The sequence below is a fragment of the Palaemon carinicauda genome, chromosome 7 (assembly GCF_036898095.1).
Source record: "Palaemon carinicauda isolate YSFRI2023 chromosome 7, ASM3689809v2, whole genome shotgun sequence".
Lineage (NCBI taxonomy): Eukaryota > Metazoa > Arthropoda > Malacostraca > Decapoda > Palaemonidae > Palaemon > Palaemon carinicauda.
The window spans coordinates 84,996,723-85,017,251 of record NC_090731.1 but is presented as its reverse complement, the minus strand read 5'-3'; the positions used below and the strand labels follow the sequence as shown (position 1 = coordinate 85,017,251).

Here is a 20,529-nt window from a genome sequence, read left to right as displayed (position 1 = left end):
TTTACAAAAAAGGTTTCACTGATGACCGATGTCTTAGAATGATACAAACCCATACAAATCAAACTCCAGAATTTGGAGAACTACATTATTTATGATAGAACAAGAGAGTATAATTGGCTGTTATTAGTAATATAACAAAGTGCTTATTCAAAGTACAACAGTTTCATAAATATGTTGTTATATTGGATTGGTGATAATTTACCAAAGAGCAGTTAACATTTACCTCTGGCTACGTAAATACTTATCTCACTAGTCTGTATATAGATATAGGATTAACAGGATTACTGAAACTTCGCTTGCAGACAATAAAGAAGGTTTAAGGACATTGGTATTATCTCTGATTATTCCACCAAGTACAATTGGTTAATAACAATACATCTTTCTGACAAAATTGTTAACAACAATTGAGATTATTAGCATTTTTATACCACTCATTGGTAGTGTACAGTATTCTACGTTACAACAAAGAATAAGATGAAAGTTTATCTCAAGACCTTTGTAGTAACCATTTTTAGGCATGTTTGAATATCTTAAACTTTGGTCCAATTTTGCCACATGAGCAGAATCCATGACAAAAATGGTTACTTCTATGATGAAGTTTACCGTCTGAAAGTGTTTAAAATTTTACTGTCCAGATCTTAGTAAAATAGAGCTTAAGAGTTAGCAGACAAAGCTACATTACTACTGAAATGAAGGTCAATGCATTGTGTCCAATATTACTCTTCCTTAAAGACCAAAATCACACCAACCATCCGATGGCAATTTGTAAAAGGAGACTGTGTCACTTTGTTTCTTACCTTGCATTTGTGAAATCTGAAATGCATGTATATCCACTCTGACGCCAATGGGAAAACTAGTCTCTTTCATTATAGAATGTAATTCATATCTAGCACACAAACAGAAATGAAACTTTTACCTGTACTCTATTTCATAACATCCAGTTTTACAATTTTGCAAATAGTCACACATATAAGGAATAAATTACTAATGTGATGTAACATTTATGTACTTTCGAAGACAGTAATTCAAATGGAGTACGGTATTTGGATCAGTTGTAGTTCAAATGAGGTTTGGAATTTTTTTCTTCTCAAGACAAAAAAAAAAAAAAAAAAAAAAAAAAAAAAAAAAAAAAAGATTGAAATTAGTGATCTCTGTAAATATGAAATTCACTGTTCTAACTATGTATACCTGTGCACCAAGTATGTTATTTTTTCTTTTTTTTTTTTTGTACAACACTGCTTCCATATAATTCATTACATAATTCAGTTTCATGTTTTGTTATTTATGATTGGCAAAACTACAACTGGATTAACCAATTTAAAATCAAATATTTGCTTGATGGCCCTGCTTTATTCTCTTATTATTTAGATAAAAACGAAATCATGAAATACCGAAATATTTATGCAATCCTCGCAAGTCTTATTGTAACAGTAGACTGCTAAGAGACATGGAAACCCGGGAACACCTCTGAATTAGTTTTTATCCTTTACTAAGGCCACACACGGTGTCAGTGACCATGGTGTCTGTAATACCAAATATTTAGAGCCAGTAAATCGAGGACATTATACAATTCTTACTATTTCCAATGCTGTAGAGAAATCCCTTGATTGTGGTAAAAAAGTTCATATAATTGGCCTTGCTTTTATTGCTGCCTTTGACCGTGTTAATTGTGAGGCCCTTGTTTTCAAACGGAAAGAGATAAACAGATGGGAATTGATGGGACTTTTCTTAAATTCAGTACTGAACTTTCAAGAAATAAATTGGAGAGTAGTTCTCGATGGACACCATAGTAATTATAGAAATGTAATATCTGGTGTTCTCGGCCCGTTATTTTCATGATATATAAGCATGATATGTGGTTTGGCCAAGAAAACAAGTTCGTTGCATATGCATATGATGCTACTCTCTTTGCATCAATTCCATCTCCAGAATGAAGATCTATAGTTGCAGAATCCTTTAATAGAGATATAGCTAAAATTAGTGCATGATGACTATAAGCAGGTCAAGGAAAGCGGCTCCTTAAACTTCAAATCTTTGTATGACGTTCAGTCTGTTTCTTTTTTAATTCCACAAAATCTGGCTTAATGAGAACGTCATTTAAGATTTCCAGTGCTCAGTCTATCCTTATGAAGTTTTAATTCATTCATTCTGGCTTGTTTTAAGTATTGTTTGCCTGTCTGGTCTTCAAATGCTAACTATCATCTTAATTTGTTGGAAAAAACTTTCAGCCTATTAAATTTCTTATTCCTGATCTAGATATCAATCTGGCACCGTCGTTAACTTTTCCATAATTAAGATAATCAATTGCATTCACATTCTGCATGTAGTACTAGGTATGCAATTAATTCTACCAGCCATGCCTTCATCATCATAAGACACGATACTGTTTTATTCCAGCAGTGACAAAATGTGGAATGATCTTCCTAATCAGGCACTTGTATCAGTGGAATTCCAGAAGTTCAAACTTTCTATAATTGTTTTCTGTTGAGCAGGTTTATATAAGTCTCACTTCATAGTTTATATTTAACTGATTAAGTTTAACGTTTTTACAGATCTTGAGATAATTTACATTTTTATTCATTACCTATAGTTTACACATTTGCTATTCTCCTTCCTCAATGGGTTACTTTCCCTGTTGGAGCCCTTAGGTTTTTAGTATTCTGCTTTTCCAACAAGACTTGTAGTTTGGCTAGTAATAATAAGAAAACTATCATTAGCTATGTAAAACCTTAATTGCTATGGGGTTACAAATTGGAAATACTATTTAGCAAGGCATACGAATATTGATAAGTTGTTCCTACATGAACAGGAAATTTTACTCAGTTCACCATAATGCCTAAAAAGAAACAAAACACTGTGCTGCCTTACTATCTGCGACATCATTGCACGAGAGAACACAAAACATTTCGGGAGGTAGGTATTCCATACGGAGTACGATAACACGGTACTTTGCCAGTGTGCCAGACAAGACGCTCTACTTTAAGTCTTCTGCGAGTTTCAACGGTATCATTTTTTATTGGCTGAACACCACAACAAAAATCAACCCCCTTGTGGGTGAAATATCTGTTATATAAGCGGTATAATTGATTAAATGCATAACTACAGTGAGTGGATATCTCAGTTATTAAATAATAACAATCACCGCCTGCTTTTATTATTATTATTATTATTATTATTTGCCAAGCTGAAACCCTAGTTGGAAAAGCAGGATGCTGTAAGCCCAGGGGCTCCAACAGGGAAAACAGCCCGGTGAGGAAAGGAAACAAGAAAAAATTAATTATTTTAAGAACAGCAACAATATCAAAATAAATATTTCCTATATAAACTATAAAAACTTTAACAAAACAAGAGGAGGAGAAACAAGAGAGAACAGTGTGCCCAAGTGTACCCTCAAGCAAGAGAACTCTAACCCAAGGCAGTGGAAGACCATGGTACAGAGGTTATGTCACTACCCAAGAATAGAGAATAATGGTTTGATTTCGAAGTGTCCTTCTCCTAGAAGAGTTGCTTACCATAGCTAAAGAGTCCATTCTACCCTTACCAAGAGGAAAGTAGCCACTGACCGATTCCAGTGAAGTAGTTAACCCCTTGAGAGAAGAAACATTGTTTGGTAATATCAGTGTTGTCAGGTGTATGAGGATAGGCCAGACTATTCGGTGTATGAGTAGGCAAAGGGAAAATGAACCGCAACCAGAGAGAAGGATCCAATGTAGTACTGTCTGGCCAGTCAAAAGACCCCCATAACTCTCTAGCAGTAGTATCTCAACGGGTGGCTGGTGCCTGGCCAACCTACTACCAACAACAAATAAGAGTTCCCGGTAACTAAATAATTAAACGTTAGTAAGAGAGCTCCAGGTGAATTAAAATTTAGAGCAATAAAAATAAAAATCACTAAAACTACATCATGCGATTATCATTTGCTTTGAGGAATCTATGTTGATTCGGTCGATGCTCAGACATCCAGAATTGTTCTCGATTTCAACGAAACCATCCATGGCATTGATGACGCCTAAGTTTTAACTCGGCCCACATGCCCATTACAAAGAGAGAAATAAAGGGAATCCTAACCTCAAGTGTGAAAGTCACTCAACCACATTATTGGATGCATCAAGACCTTAATCACTCCAGCGGCTATTTGGCCTTGGGTATCAAGTCTTTTCCTCTCTCTCTCTCTCTCTCTCTCTCTCTCTCTCTCTCTCTCTCTCTCTCTCCACATTCAGCAAGCTTTAAATAAGAATGTTCTTTTCAATGCAGTTTGGTCTAGCAATTTTATTAGACTTCCACCTAACATTTCAATGTTCCCTTCTACTCTCTTATTTCCTTCAAATCATGTGGCCAAATTTCACGTTTAAAACAACCTCTGTAAACTAAATCTACAGCATCTTACCACAAATAAAGTACAACATAATGAAACAATATAACAAATAAATACAATACCAGAATCAACCAGACCGAGTGAAAGGCCTCTTTCCATAATTCACCCCTATAGAATGAAGTTAGATATTCTAGTACCGCCATGCATCGTATCATTTTGAAAATGCATTTGTTTCCGGGAAATTCATAAGAAGTAACTCTATATATAGGTTTATACTTGGAGAAAATATTTGAATATTATATTCTTATAATAATGAAGCCTCACATATTCAATTTCAAGTACAGTTGATTACTTGTGAAATCAATCGTTACAACTCTCGGCACAAACATTACGTTTTGATTAAAAAGCATTTTCGTCCAGCGAAATATTTAAACGAACAACTGTAATTCTTGAAAATACCTATGGTTTACGTACAATCGCCTAAACTTCCTTTCAACAGTACATTTTCGTTTAAAGTGAAGTACGATGACTAAGGAATATATATCAAAGATATTGACATATCTCAAGGAAATAAGGGAGAAAGCACAAAAGTCTTTCACGCCTTCCAATAGAGACGCATTAAATACAAGGAAAAGCAAAGTCAAAACCCCGTTCATGCCTTCTTTTCGTATCATGCAATGACTCCAATATACTTTCAATGGCTCGTGCCAACAACACTTACTTCAGCTATCTTCATAAATCTGCCTCGTCTGTTTTGCTTGACATCGATGTAAAATCTCTTGCTCTGGATCTGTAACATTTTCGTCGCCAACTCCTGTTCCCCCGCCTGTTGTTGCCCTGAAACAAAAAAAAAAATAATAAACATGTAGTTTTTTTCTAGTGAACACATAAAAAAGAACAAAACATTAAACAAGATAATAATAATAATAATAATAATAATAATAATAATACCATTACGATAACACAACCACGATAAAAAGCACCGATATGTTATGCTAATTCTGAATAAAACATTCTCTCTACATACCATGAATCCCCCTAATACACACACAAACATAAATATACATACATACATACATACATATACATATATATATATATATATATATATAAATATATATATATTATATATATATTATATATATATATATATATAAATATAAATATATATATTATATATATATATATATATATATATATATATATATATATTATATATATATATATATATATATGTGTGTGTATGTATATTTATGTTTGTATGTGTGTATATGTATACATACATATTTACGCACAAAATGTGCGAGCCAACTTTACTTTTGCTAGGTAATACAATTAAAACTTTCGAGTGTCTCCTTTGACCTAATTAATGATTGATGTAATTGGTAATCAGTTAACTCTGGTAGGTCGCAAACAAGGCAGGAACGTACATGAATCCATAACCAATTCATAAAAAAACAAAACCTATCACTTTCGAGGGCTACCAATTCTGAACAAATACGAGCATGATGTTTCTCTCTCTCTCTCTCTCTCTCTCTCTCTCTCTCTCTCATTATATATATATATATATATATACACACACATACATATGCATACAAACTTACATAAAAATATTGTACACTGTGTTAGCATGTCATCATCCTATTACCATAAACATATGATATAAAAATTAAGCTACAGACCCCTCAATTATAAGTAAAAATTCTATATATATTCATCTGAAAAAAATACCATAAAAAAAAAAGGTAAAACTGTCTTATTTCCCCATATAGTACGAATTATTATCTTTTTGAGGGCGGAAGCTATTAGGGTACAACCTCTCGTCAACTGTATCTTTGGAAATGAGGTTGCTAGCCCAAGGCCTCCTTTTATCGACTCCTCCATGCGTTTGCACTCCATTACATAACTAGGGCTGCAGTACACGGAGGGCCAGAAATAAACAACTACAGGCCTTAGAAGTACATAAGCACACATAAATATATAAATATATTTATATACAATTAACCATAAGGTAAAGTTAAAATAGTGAATGAATCCTGACTACTTTTACTTTTTTTGTGGTGGATTACAACTGAGCAAAGTGTTTCAGTGAAATTTATGCATATACAGTATGTACAGTATATGAGTTTGCATGGCGAAATCTAACAGAGGCCCTTTGCGTCATTAGGCGTGGAGGATGATGAAGTGTGTGTACACCACCATGAAAATTTCAATGGTAGATTCACGGTGTCATGAGATTATAGATAGAAAGATAGGAGAGCTTCAAGTACAGTTACATGCCAGGACACAAGCCCTAAAGTTATAATAACGAAAATAACTTATTTAAGACGAATACCAGAGTAAGTAAAATGGGGGAAATAGACAATTAAAATACATAATGCAATTAATATGCAGTTCCAAGCAGATGTAAGGGTCATTTCGAGGAACTTCTTAATATGGATAAAAAATGGGAAAAGAGTTGGAAGATGCAAGATTGAACGGGGCAGATTTGGCGGTAGAAGGTTGCGAAATCTGTAGTACATAATTGGACATCTTACTGTATTAGTTAGCGATATGCAAAGAGTTTAAACATAACCATAAGTATAGAAAGTACAAAGTAAATAGGAGTAATTTAAATTTATGATGCTATTTAGATCACTGGCATGAAAGACAAGGAAGGTAAAACGATTCTTCTGCAACAGGTTTGGATAAGATGAACGTACGTATCTTGAAGGAGAAGCAAAGGTTTTGAAGTTACTTTTCATCTATGAAACCTAAGTGCCGATGGTGAAAGCAAAAGAGTACCGACATGAAAACTGAATTGTGGATGCTAAAAGTAAGAGTACCAACAGGGAAACTGAAGTGTGGATGCTGAAAGCAAGAGTACCAACATGGATAATTAAGTGGGGATAATGAAAGCACAAGATAATTAAGTGGGGATGCTGAAAGCACAAGAGTACGAACAAAGAAACTTGAGGCGTGGATGCTAAAAGCGAGTATCAACAAGGAAACTGAAGTGTGGATGCTAATAGCAAATGAGTACCAATAAGGAAACTGAAGTATGGATGCTGATAGCAAATGAGTATCAACAAGGAAACTGAAAAGCAGACGCTAAAAGTAAAAGAGTACCAACATGGAAATTGAAGTGTGGATCCTAAATGCAAAAGAGTACCAACACGGATTCTTAAACGTGGATGCTAAAGAAAAGAAAAACCAACAAGGAAATTGAAGAGCGGATGCTAAAAGTAAAAAGAGTACCAAACACAGAAACTAAAGTGTGTATGCTGAAAGCAAAAAAAAAGTACCAACATGGAATTGAAATGGGGATGCTAATAGAAAAAGAGTACCAACATGCAAACTGAAGTCTTTATTCTGAAAGCAATAGTTCCAACATACTGTAGAACTTTAGTGTGGATGCTCAAAAAAAGAAAAAGTACCAACATTGAAACTCAGGAGTAGATTCTGAGAGTAAAAGGAGTACCAAGATGGATACTGCTGTGATCGCTTTCTTTGTTCCTGGATTGTACGTGGGATTGCTCGATGAGATAAGAAACGTAGATATACAATGTAAAATTTTAAGGTAGGGCAAATGATGGGCTAGCGACATGAGGTGGTTTGCCCTCACAGAGAAAGGGAGAACGGTAGGACTGCGGGGAGTGGAATATGGAAGTATTCTAAGGGAGCAGGAAAGGCTGCATATTTATGATGGTTGTTTGAACCTTCGCTGTCGGTAGTAATTGAAGAGGATGATATCTTGTTAGATTTCTGTAAATAGCAGGACCTGTTTTTACACCAGTCCAACGATGAATAAGGAAATTGATATTGTGTTATAATCTGATGATATACGTTATTCATCACTACACTATTAGGCTCCGTTGAGATACTACCGTTAAAGAGTTATGGAGTCTTTTGACTGGCCAGACAGTACTACATTTGATCCTTCTCACTCGTTACGGTTCATTTTCCCTTTTCTTATCCATATTCTTTACATATTCTCCTCAGTTCTCATACATCTGACAACAATGAGATTACCAAACAATTCTTCTTCACCCAAGGAGTTCACTATTGCACTGTAATTGTTCAGTGGCTACTTTCCTCTTGGTAAGGGTAGAGGAGACTCTTTAGCCATGGTAAGCAGCTCTTCTAGATGGACACTCCAAAATCGAACCATTGTTCTCTAGTCTTGGCTAGTGCCATAGCCTATGTACCAAGGTCTTTCACTGTCTTGGGTTAGAGATCTCTTGCTTGAGGGTACACTCGGGCACACTATATCTTATGTCTCTTTCTCTTGTTTTGTTAAAGTTTTTATAGCTTATATAGGAGATCTTTATTTTAATGTTGTTACTCTTTTTAAAATATTTTATTTTTCCTTATTTCCTTTCCTCGCTGAGCTATTTTCCCTGTTGGGGCCCTTGTGCTTATAGCATCCTGCTTTTCCAACTAGGGTTTAGCTTAGCAAGTAATAATAATAATAATAATAATAATAATAATAATAATAATAATAATAATAATAATAATAGGGAACAAGGCATATACATTAAGTTGCCCCACAATCCGAAACAATTTTAAAGTTCTAAATAAATTTCCTGTCAAACCGAATCAACAGACAGTATCTCTTTAATAAATAAAGAATACACCCAGACACACTTATGTGAGAGCGTATAATAAAATTAGAAATACCGCTTGCACAAAGAATAATGTACAATATAAAAAAAAATCGTGCAAAATATTCATGATTTGGCTTTAATATGTACTTGAGTTCCTAACATGTTATATTTACAACCAAACTATATATATATATATATATATATATATATATATATATATATATATATATATATATATATATATATATATATATATGCACACGCACACACACACACACACACACACACACATATATATATATATATATATATATATATATATATATATATATATATATATATATATACACATATGTGTGTGTGTGTGTTCGCGGGCGTATGTGAGTTATACGTCGTCAGAGATAAAGTTGCTAGCCCACAGTACTCATTCTTGAACACCACAGATGTGGGTAGCTTACATACGCAGAGGTGAAGGAGGGAAGATGGCGGTAGTGCCTGGTAAAGACTACGCGCGGCCATCCCTATATACAAATTTGCTGAGCGCGGGAAGTGTGATTAAACAGCTAATCACTCCTATAATTCCACTGAAGAATATTCTGTTGTTAGTAGTGTAATTATTTCCAAAAATACAAGGAGAAAATAATTATCATAAGCTCCGTCGCGTTCACCTCTAATTAACAGTGTCTCGGTGTCTTATTCAAGACATTTTATTGTTAAACACACGATTAACGAAACCCTAATATCTCGAGTTGCCATTTTTTTGTAACAAAACGTAACACAGACCCCCTTGCTTAACAAACGCACATCAAACTCCTATTTACCTGTTTTATGAATACCCCTTTCTCAAATGAACTAATTTGTACTTCTTACGGGGCAAAAAGAAAACAAAAGAAAATAGGCTACTTGAATATTTATCACAAATCTAGTTAAAAGTCTTGTGCTGAAGGCGCTAGAGGAGTTTGCAAAGCGAGGAAGGAAGCAAACTGACACGCATCGGCCTCTTTAATGAGACGTTAAATGGAGCAGAAAAATATTCTATATGTGATACCCACTAAAATAAATTCAGACGTAACAGAAACGTCTTGCGGAACGTTTGAACATTTCTGCCTTTTCAGCAGTTGTAAGCACAAGATGTTTTTATTATTATTATTATTATTATTATTATTATTATTATTATTATTATTATTATTATTATTATTATTATTATTATTATTATTACTATTATCCTCTGCACCTACAGCAGCTCTGTGCATCAAGATGCGGTTTAGCTCAGAATTGAAATCAGTTATGAACAAACTGGTCGAAATCCATGATGTTAATACTAGACAAGGGCCTCATTAGGACGCACAGACGCTAACACCAGACGCCCAAGGTCCTTTGATAGGTTTCCGAATATTGAAATTTGGGATGAGATTGCTTATGCCATGATCATACCCATAACCACAGACGGACACGAAAGCTTTGCTTCTGATATTCACTTTTGGTTAAGCCTTCAACTTTGAGTGTGTTTGGAAAGCAAAGAAGAAACCAAATGAAATTATAACAAGATATTTACATCAAGAAATACTGAACCAATTCCATCAACAAAATACATACGAGAATTTTTTGGTAAAAAAAGAAGCCTTTTGACTAACTAAACTCATTGTGGGGGTTTAGAGACATCTATTGACGCTAACTCTCGTCTTATTCAAGGATTGGATAGATTCAAAACTATGCTATCTTGATGGCCATATTAATTATAAGAAAGAACATATTTATATGGAGAACACAACACGACTTCACAGCAAAAAATCCGCAAGGGTAAATAGAGAACAACGTTGAGGATTGACATTGCGGACTTCAAAACAGCCACTCAAACTTGAAAGCACTTGGCTGTGCTTACAAGTGCTGCGAAGGCTGGCCAACAGCTTTACAGGACAGTATATATAGGGAATATGGCCGTGGCATTATGGCACCTCCCCAGGGGAAGGTCACAGACACTATGCATAAGGAGTAATACGCACTTGTGATGAAATAAAAAGATCTTTCTTCGAAAAATGTCACTGCCTCCTGGAACCCCAGACAGGATTCGGTGATTAAGATCAATACATTTTATTTTCTTTGACACATAGGTTAGTAAGTTGCAGGTATTAATAAATTCAAGCTGAGCCTTCCTAGTTAGATTTCTTTTAAAAACCATTACAAGAACCGAGCGTACAGAATGCCCCAAAATATACTTCTCACTTTTTAAGCTTTCTAAATAATGGAATAGTGATAAATCGAGCAATACCACTGAGCATAATCTCAAGAGACGAACAGGACATAAAACAACGACGAAAAAAGGGCCATAAAACATTTAAGGTAGAAAAAAGGGCCATACAACATTTAACGTAGAAAAAAGAAGAGGAGGCTAGTCTGACTTATTAAGTGTTTAAACACGCCATACTTTACATGTATATCCTCAGTACAATAAAGTTACTTGTAGTTCTAAATTCTTGTACTTTACTTTATAATCAATTCTATTTAAGGTCATCTAAAAAATTACGAAATAAACTTCTTACTATAAAACCTATCTCCTAAATATGTTTGCTAAGTGCCAGCAGTTAAAAACGAAATATTCTGGAAAACTCCCAATTCTCATAGAATACAGTTTCTGACTCTCTTAAAGGTGAGATATACTTCTGGATGTTTAATTGAAAGTTCCCATAAAAACGAGGTAAAAAAAACTTTTGCAAAATAAACACCAAAAGCAGATGAAGGTGCATTTTCACTTTTCGTCCCATTAAAAGCCTGTGTATTCTATACAGCGACAAGCCTTGCCGCAGACCACAAAATGCACTCCAAGATGGCGTAAAAAAGGCAATGAAAATGCTTTCCTCCTTGGGCCAGCCAGCAGCAGACAACGACGACCAGCAACCAGTTTGGCATGGCACTCGGTGTGCCGGCAGCGAGCTCACGCGCGCATGCAGAAACACACACACACACATACACACAAGTCCCTACTCAGTCTGCGGCCCTGTTGCTGCTGTTGCACGAAGAGCCGGGTCGAGTTCTTCATATGACCTGTGATGACCTTGAATATCACAATATCCAGATCTATGAATCTCTGGTAAAACTTAACGGAAATAAGACGGCAAAGAAAAAGAAAAGACAGAAGGGGCTTCATGGTTACCATCACCACCACTACGACTTGGAGGTGAAGGGGAGGGAAGTGGGTAGGGGTGAAGGCAAGGAAGAGGTAGTCTGGCACAAGGAAAGGAAGTCAGCAGAGTAGCAGCGCACCACGATCAATAGACGTTGAAGGTCGTGCCTATCTCTCTCTCTCTCTCTCTCTCTCTCTCTCTCTCTCTCTCTCTCTCTCTCTCTCTCTCTCGCTAACAAAGCCCTTTTCAATACCCATCCTAATCGAACCCTTCTACTCTCCATCACCTTACTTTGCCGTTATCCTGCCCTATATGAGAGAGAGAGAGAGAGAGAGAGAGAGAGAGAGAGAGAGAGAGAGAGAGAGAGAGAGAGAGCTAAATCAATCTTTACAAAAATATTATCCATAATCTGATAACCAATACGGAAGCAAAAATAGCATCCTCACTTGCAAGACTGAGTATTGTTACAGAAATTTCTATCTCAGGGCAATGACCTCCTGTGAAATTCCCCGAGCTTTAATCTTGAAAAGTTTTAGCCATCTTTCAAGTGATATTAATGGCTGCTAGAATTGAAGGCTTGCTTCTCTCTCTTTCTGAGTCCCAACCAGCTGGCGACTGAAATTTAATGAGAACAAAACCGATGCAGGTTCACTTGGATGTCATTTTGTATCAAATGCAGGTCAAAATAGTTACTCCCATGCCCCATGCCAAATGGAATCCCTTCCAAAAAATAAACTTTTGGGCTGGGCACATTAATGTCATGCGTTCCACAAGGGTTCCGTCTCACTCGTGTTCTTGATACTATTGCTAAGGGAATCAACAATAACCAATCAAAAACAACAGAGAGAGAGAGAGAGAGAGAGAGAGAGAGAGAGAGAGAGAGAGAGAGTTAGTATTTTCTCGTGGAGGACGGTCGATTAGAAATGAGGCAACCCACGGCCATTTTTGAAAATTTAAATCACGTTAATTCTGATATTCAAATTTTATTATCATAAACCAGCATAACTGAATAAGCGAATACTTGATATTCCAGCTTTCATGATATAATCACAAAGCACTTTAATGAAAGGACACAAGGAAGCTCCAACAACAAAATAGTTCTAAATAGCCTTCTACATTATATCTTTTTTGAAAACTTATAAAAAGGTATTGAAAGATACACACAATTTATATATATATATATATATATATATATATATATATATATATATATATATATAAATATACACATATATACAGTATATTATATATATATATATATATATGTGTGTGTGTGTGTGTGTGTATTTATGCGTGATTTCTCTTTCTCAAAATGAATATTTTCTGCATGGAGAGATACACCCATCACGGTCTAAGTTATATACAAAAACCGGGGGTCTAACCATAACTATAATCGCCACTATCACCTTGGATGGGCGTTTCTTTGGGAGAACATACCAGAAAACGAGAGGTTCAAAACAGTTTGGCCAATGAATAAAAACCATTGATATCTAACACAACCGCGTTTACAAAATATATCATTCAAAATATCAAATATATCTCTCAGCTTCAAATAACACATTTAAGAACTATATATATTAAACACTCTAGGTAAAGATAACCTGAAGAGAATCAATCCTCTGAATTCAACCTCAAAGACGCCAAACCAAATAATTTTGACAGCCCAAAAAGCAAAATCTACACATTTCGTCTTCAGAGAGGCTAACTCAGTGGAATTCTGATTCAGAGGCCAACTCAACTGAAATTGGCCACAAGCGCAAAGGGCAAACTATATATTAAATCTGACCAAATTCATAGGATACGCAAAATTCGCCAAGCAACCAAGGCAAAGAACCGCGTCCTTAATCTTACTCGTATAGAGTACAAAATCGTAGTAGATTAATACAAGCTGAGGATAAAAAACAAAGATAGAAAGACTTTGTAATTAGGAGACCAGGTAATAAATCGGTACGTTGATGAGATCAGTTTGACATCCTCTGATCTTTGCCCACGCGATGGTCACCTTGGTGGGCCAATGAGAACTAGACCAGTGCCAAACGTTTTCCACGACGGACAGATACACATGTTTTCTATGGTCACTGACGTTACCATTCCTTGGTGCTAGGTCAGGCAGGGCTAAGCAGTCAAATTCCTTCATGCATGAAAGATCAAAAGTCTCAAACTTGGTAATTTCTCCATCAACCGAGATAAACTGTCATCATACGAGGGTGGGTGGAGGGCCACTTCTATAAAGACTTGAATTTCCATACAAGGACTCTTCTGCACATAAGTGTTGCATCAGTTAACAGACTGAATATGACAAGCAGATAAATACTTCACGAAATGACAGGAGATTATATCATCCCATCGTCGCTATTTTGCTTTGATTCAAACAACTAAACCGTAAAGACAGATTCCATCGAACACGATGTTCTCTAAATACACGAAAGAAAGAAAGAAAAAAAAGGACACCCTAGTTACTTGTACAAACACCATGCACGATGTACGACATTAATTGAAAATCAATCAAGAAAAATTCTGAACAGGAACAGGTCACAGTCCAATATAATTCAACAAGACAATTGAAAAATAAAAGTAAATAGATTTCCAAAAATAAACTAAACTGTATAGGTGAATACGATTACAGGGTCAGAGGCAATCTTAGGCCACCGAATAGTGAACTCTATAAAAATTGATCTTTCCAATTTAGGAGGCATCATTCATACTTAAAGAGATTCGTTTATTACTACAACTGAAAAAAATATCATTATTTCTTTTAGTAAAAAAACAAATATGTGTTCATAAGGACCGTGGGTCAATCCAGGACAGCAGCAACTCGTGTGAACTGGCATAGACGTCATATATATCGTAAAGGCTGGAGAGTTAATTTTTAAATACTTACGATACCAAAATTCTGTATTTTTAATGCCACATCTACTCCTGAAAAAGGAGAAAATGTACGCTTATATTGTTTCCGTTAAGGGGGGGGGGGGAGAGGGGTCTCCGCAGAGGAAAAATACTATGGTCAATGCCACATCCAAACTATAATATATATATATATATATATATGTGTGTGTGTGTGTGTGTGCGTGTGGAAACAAACACCTTTCTTTGTAGGGATACTTTGACGTGATGAGAGGGTTTGTATATCTCCATGATCAGCATAGCTGTCATAGTCAGGGCCACCCATACCAGGCTGGTTTGCTGTGAGTGATCGGACAAAAAGTCTCCCACTGTCACCAAACCAAAGTGGCCAGCGTGATGATGAAAACTGAACAAATTACAGACATTAATAAGGACCCCTGAGGCCTTTGTCCTGCAGTGGACTAGATATAGCTTCATTTATTTGTTGTGTGTGTATATATATATATATATATATATATATATTCATAACACCCCAGCCTTAAATATCAATAACTAGTAAAATATAGCTCGCAGAGAACAGAAAACAGAATTCATGAAAAAAAACCCAATTCTAACGAATTATAACTTAAAATGAATCAACTTTACCCACTAACTAAATATAAAAATTGGACCTTCCAGGTGGTAGCCTTCATAGCTAAAAGGGGAAGATGTATGAACAAAAAGTGGTGTTGTAATGGCATTAATTCGTGTTGCAAAGCACCGACGGCAGGGGGTAAGATGTCGTCCTTTCTTTTTTGCCTAAACCTTGGGTAAAAACAAACATACCCAGGCTTTAAACTCCCCCCCCCCCCCTAAAACTCGCTCAGCGTCACAATATACGGCTCATCTCAAGGTTACTTGTTTAATGCTGCACAACGTAGACGGTGTGAGAAGGAAGAAGGCGAAAGAAGGCATTGAGAAAAGCTTGTAAGTAAAGTACTAGCTTAGACGAGACGACCATGACCCACTCGTTCATACATACATATATTACTATGGTTTGGAGGAAGAAAGAAAAAAAGTGATCGCAGCCAAAACGCTTGTGAGGTGTCCCTGAGTAGGGCACCAGTAACCACCCCTCCAATCTAAGACTAACTAAGAGGTTTCCTGGGTCCCATCTGCACCTCCCTCTGTCCCTAACTCCATCCTTAAAACACACACACACACGCACGGCCAAACGAACCGAAAGGGTCACTGACACTTCCTATCCAACCAACCGCCCAACCAAGGCCTTGGCCCAACCCCCATCCACTTGGAGGCCTAAATCGACTGTAGCAGCAGTCCATCGTTACCCAAGATGACATTCAAACGATGAATTAGTTTGTGGGGGGGACTTACAATCGTACAGGTTGTGTGATTTAGCGTGCATTTTTGTTATGCATAAAGGTGCACATTCAATGGATATCTTAACGAGAAAATCATGAAAAGAAATAAAGCAGCAAGAACATGACTCTTCTTGTCTTATAATTATCCAAGACATTCAGGATCATCCAGGATAAGGGTTATCCAGAATACCTCACACGTACTCAAATGGATGAGGAAGAGGGAGGAGGAAAAAACTGGTGAGGGAGAACAAGGCATCGTTGGCACTGAAGGAAGCTGAGGTGATGAAGGGGAGGACTATGAGGCAGAGCAGAATAGGCTTAGAAGGGCAAAGAGCGAGGCAGGCCACCATTCGCCTTTCAACGCAACGCAAAACACCATCTCAATACAGGTAATGTGTGGGTGCAAGTACATTCATATTTAAATAAAGCATATATGCTAGCATTAATTTTTTATTTTAACACAATTGGTATATACTATGAAGAAAACAGAATTTGAAGCAAGCTAATTACAAGTTATTACTAAAGGATTAAAATGCATTGTATCACTGGAAATTAATGAAATAAAACATTTATGTAGAACATGATTTATTCACAAATTCTGTGATATAATAAATAATAACCAGTCAACAAAACAATGAGAATCAAAAAAATACCCCATAGCAATATTATATATATATATATATATATATATTTATATTTATAAATATATATATATATATATATATATATATATTATATGTGAGTGTATCGTCAGCCGTTGCTAGTCCACTGCAAGATAAACGCCTCAAACATATACTTGTGGTTTCTATATGCCAGTCTATACCAGAAAATTTTCTTGATTCGTCAATCCATGGTCTTCTCCTTCTTCCCCCGTTTCTTTTGCAATCTCTAGGGACCAATTCTGTTATTCTACTCGGCTATCTTTTATCTGCCATTCTTATCATATGTCATGACCATGTCCATTTCTTTTTCTTACATGTTAGGAATATCCTCTACTTTAGTTTGCACCTGTATCCATGTATTCTCCAAGTTTCTAGTAGGACCTTCTGATTAAATACTTATCTTTTTGGAGATATTGGCATTTTGATTATCATGATCTCATTTTGTTTACCAAAAACTCTCCATCCCATGCTTATCCTTCTTTTAATTTCGGTCTCATCCTGAGGAAACACTTATTGTCTGTCCTAATTGCGTATATTCATTAACAATCTGTAGAGGTTCGTCCATAATCCTTATTTGTTGTCTCTGTTATTTTCATTGAACATTACCTTAGTTTAACTGTGTATGTATTGATTAATGGTATTTCATAAGGAATTCACTGTCCTGAAAGAATGCCGACTCTTAATCTGGAAATGATATGTCCTTTGGCAAGGGATAATCACTTTGAATTGCGGGTGGGATATAAATGACACCCTTTTTCCAACCTTGCGATACAGGAGGTTTCATCAACAATATTATTGTGCACATAAAGAGTTATGTTACAACTACAAGCAGTCTGTCTGCGGTGCATGTTGAGAGAGAGAGAGAGAGAGAGAGAGAGAGAGAGAAAGAGTATGTGTGCTTGCGCTGCCCGTTCAATCATATTCAAGCAGATAGGCTACTAACCTGGCTGTCCTCTTATCGTACCCATGGACGGTCTTAACTCGCTCCCTATTCTATAATGACAGGGCAATGAAGGTAACACCAAGATTGCCTCCTCATCTTTTTGACATATAAAAACCGTATATATCATACATAAATACTTATAAAACATACACATACAATATCATATAATATATATATATATATATATATATATAATATATATATATATATATATATATGTATGTGTGTGTGTGTGTGTACGTATGTATGTGTCCTTTAGCAAGTGCTAACTCTCATTCGGAATAGTGCATTTTCGATAGAGGTATCATTCTATACCCTATAGTACTGTTGCAAAACTCCACCCAAGTCGAATGACTTACAGATACATAATAAATACTTCAAAGTTATTTCCCCCGATTGACTAATCTCAGTTCCCTCACTATCCAGATGAAATTTTACAATTAAAATTTGGGCACATGGCTGATTAGTACAGGAATATACTCACTTTGATAGGGGCGCGCACCACTCCCGGTTACTACCCACCAGTCCTCCCAGCTTTAAAAGGACGTTGAAAGTAGCACTTCTAACATTAAAAGCTAAAGATGAACTGAAACCCCCAATTGTGATATGAAGCGTAAGATGAAAAAAATATATATGCACATATATACGCAAGTAGAAATTTCACAGTTGTTTACAACAATAATAGTCTCTAATGAGTTTCACACACACACACACACACACACACACATATTATATATATATATATATACATATATATATATATACGTACACATACAAATATACAGGTGTAATATGAGTGAAGAATAAAGAGGATGGATTTTATATAATTCGAGAATGGTCTATTTCTGTATCTCCTAAGTACACGGTCAAATACATGGCTTGTCGGGTTATTATTATGCGATTACCTAAGATGAGGAGGGTGGCTTCACTTTTACTTCAAGAAAGATCGTCCAAGCAAATAACTAAGAGGCATATGTTCGAATCTTTGCCCATGCACAAGCATTTATCATATATAAATTTCCAGAGGATATATATTCCCAAAGGTAGAATTCGCTATCAAATGCCACTGTGATTGATATTTACAACCACAACCTTGGTCATAAAGATCACTGTCTGACGAGTTGAAAAGATGAACTAGTCAGATACGTTACACTTTTTGGACAAATAGAAAAATAACTTTTTGAACGAGTGAACACACACACACAATATATATATATATATATATATACACATACAGTATATATATATAATGTAAGCCGATAATGTGGATAGTAGGCTTCATTCAAACATAATTATGGACGATATACACAAAACGTTGATGAAATAAAGATATCGAATTAGATGGGCACAGAAATGACACGTTACAAAATTTTGAAGACCCAAATTCAGAATAGAAGACAGACGGAAATAATCCAAACTGCAAGAGAAATAACAGCGAATGGATAGGGGTGTGAGAATAACATTCTAGTATGGGGGTTCTAATGATTTTGCAAATCATTACAGGCAGGTAGACAAGAGGTGGTCACAAAAAGATGAAAATAGGAGAGGGGGAAAGCGCTTTGATAACCAATCCAATAGAAGAAAAATTAACCAGATATTACACCGTCAATAACCCACACATAGAAATGCAAAATAAACAAGACGGAAGAGCGATAACTGAAATGAAGACTATATGAAATGAACCTTATTCCCAGGGATAAATATCCTACAACTAACTGATTGATGCTATTGTAGGGGAGAGAGAGAGAGAGAGAGAGAGAGAGAGAGAGAGAGAGAGAGAATTTCTACCTGATTTTAATAGTGTTATCTGAACAAATAATACGACTAAAGTAAATTTCTGATGGAAATGGGCATAGATCTGTAGTTGCAGAATCAAGTACCAGTTACAACATAATCGTAGAGGCTAAAAAAACAGAAAAAAAGATACCAATTAAAAAAAATCGACATTGGCTGACGAGGTTGTGATTTCCTATTGTCCTACATTGCAGTGATAAAAGTACAATAATGACTATTTTAACAAGCAATATTAAAAATAAGATAAAGACAGCTAGCAATAGCATGCAAAGGAAGCCAGCCCGGCAACCAAGCAAGGAACGTTGAGTGGGAGAAGGGAGGGAGGAGACAGAGAGAGGAGAGGGGGCTACACTGCTGAGGAGAATAGGTCGGGTGGGGGATACATTAAAGAGAAGAGAGAACAGGGGGACGGAATAGGAGTTCCCAGCGCTTTTCGTACCCTGTCATGGCAACGGAGAGAGAGGGATTGGAGACATGGAGGGTGAAGGGAGAAGAATGGGGTGCGACCTACGAGAGGAGGGAGAGAAAGAGAGTAAGAGAGAAGGGAGCGGAAGAGAGCCAGTAAGCGACATTAGACCCACGAGATTTTCAGGGCCTGCTTCCAGGATTGAAGGGTCACTATTTCACTTGTTATTTTTTGAGCCCTTCCTCTGTCACGCCTACAGTAATTCGTCAACGTTTTGCAAACGTTTCTAAAGGGTGGCCCCTGAGAGAGATTTTATCCTGAGGAAATGATGGCAGAAACTGTCATTTAGAGGAGACCGAGTCACTTTAAAGAGGAGCTCAAGCAAGCAGATGACACAACACCTTACTGTACAAAGAATAGGAAGCTGCCAGAGCAGAGGCAACAAATATATCCAGAGGAAACGATCTTGAGAAAGAGAGAATACCTTATATACACC

At 36.1% G+C, this 20,529-nt stretch overlaps 1 protein-coding gene across 2 annotated transcripts in view; it reads right to left on the bottom strand.

Moving 5' to 3' along the window:
- Pur-alpha (Purine-rich binding protein-alpha) overlaps positions 1 to 20,529 on the bottom strand; it is a 233,584-nt gene that overhangs the window by 85,103 nt on the left and 127,952 nt on the right. For both annotated transcript variants that reach the window (XM_068376742.1, XM_068376743.1), the window contains exon 2: positions 5,037 to 5,152. In XM_068376742.1, coding sequence (XP_068232843.1) covers positions 5,037 to 5,152 — 116 coding nt within the window. The remainder of the gene's footprint in view (positions 1 to 5,036; positions 5,153 to 20,529) is intronic.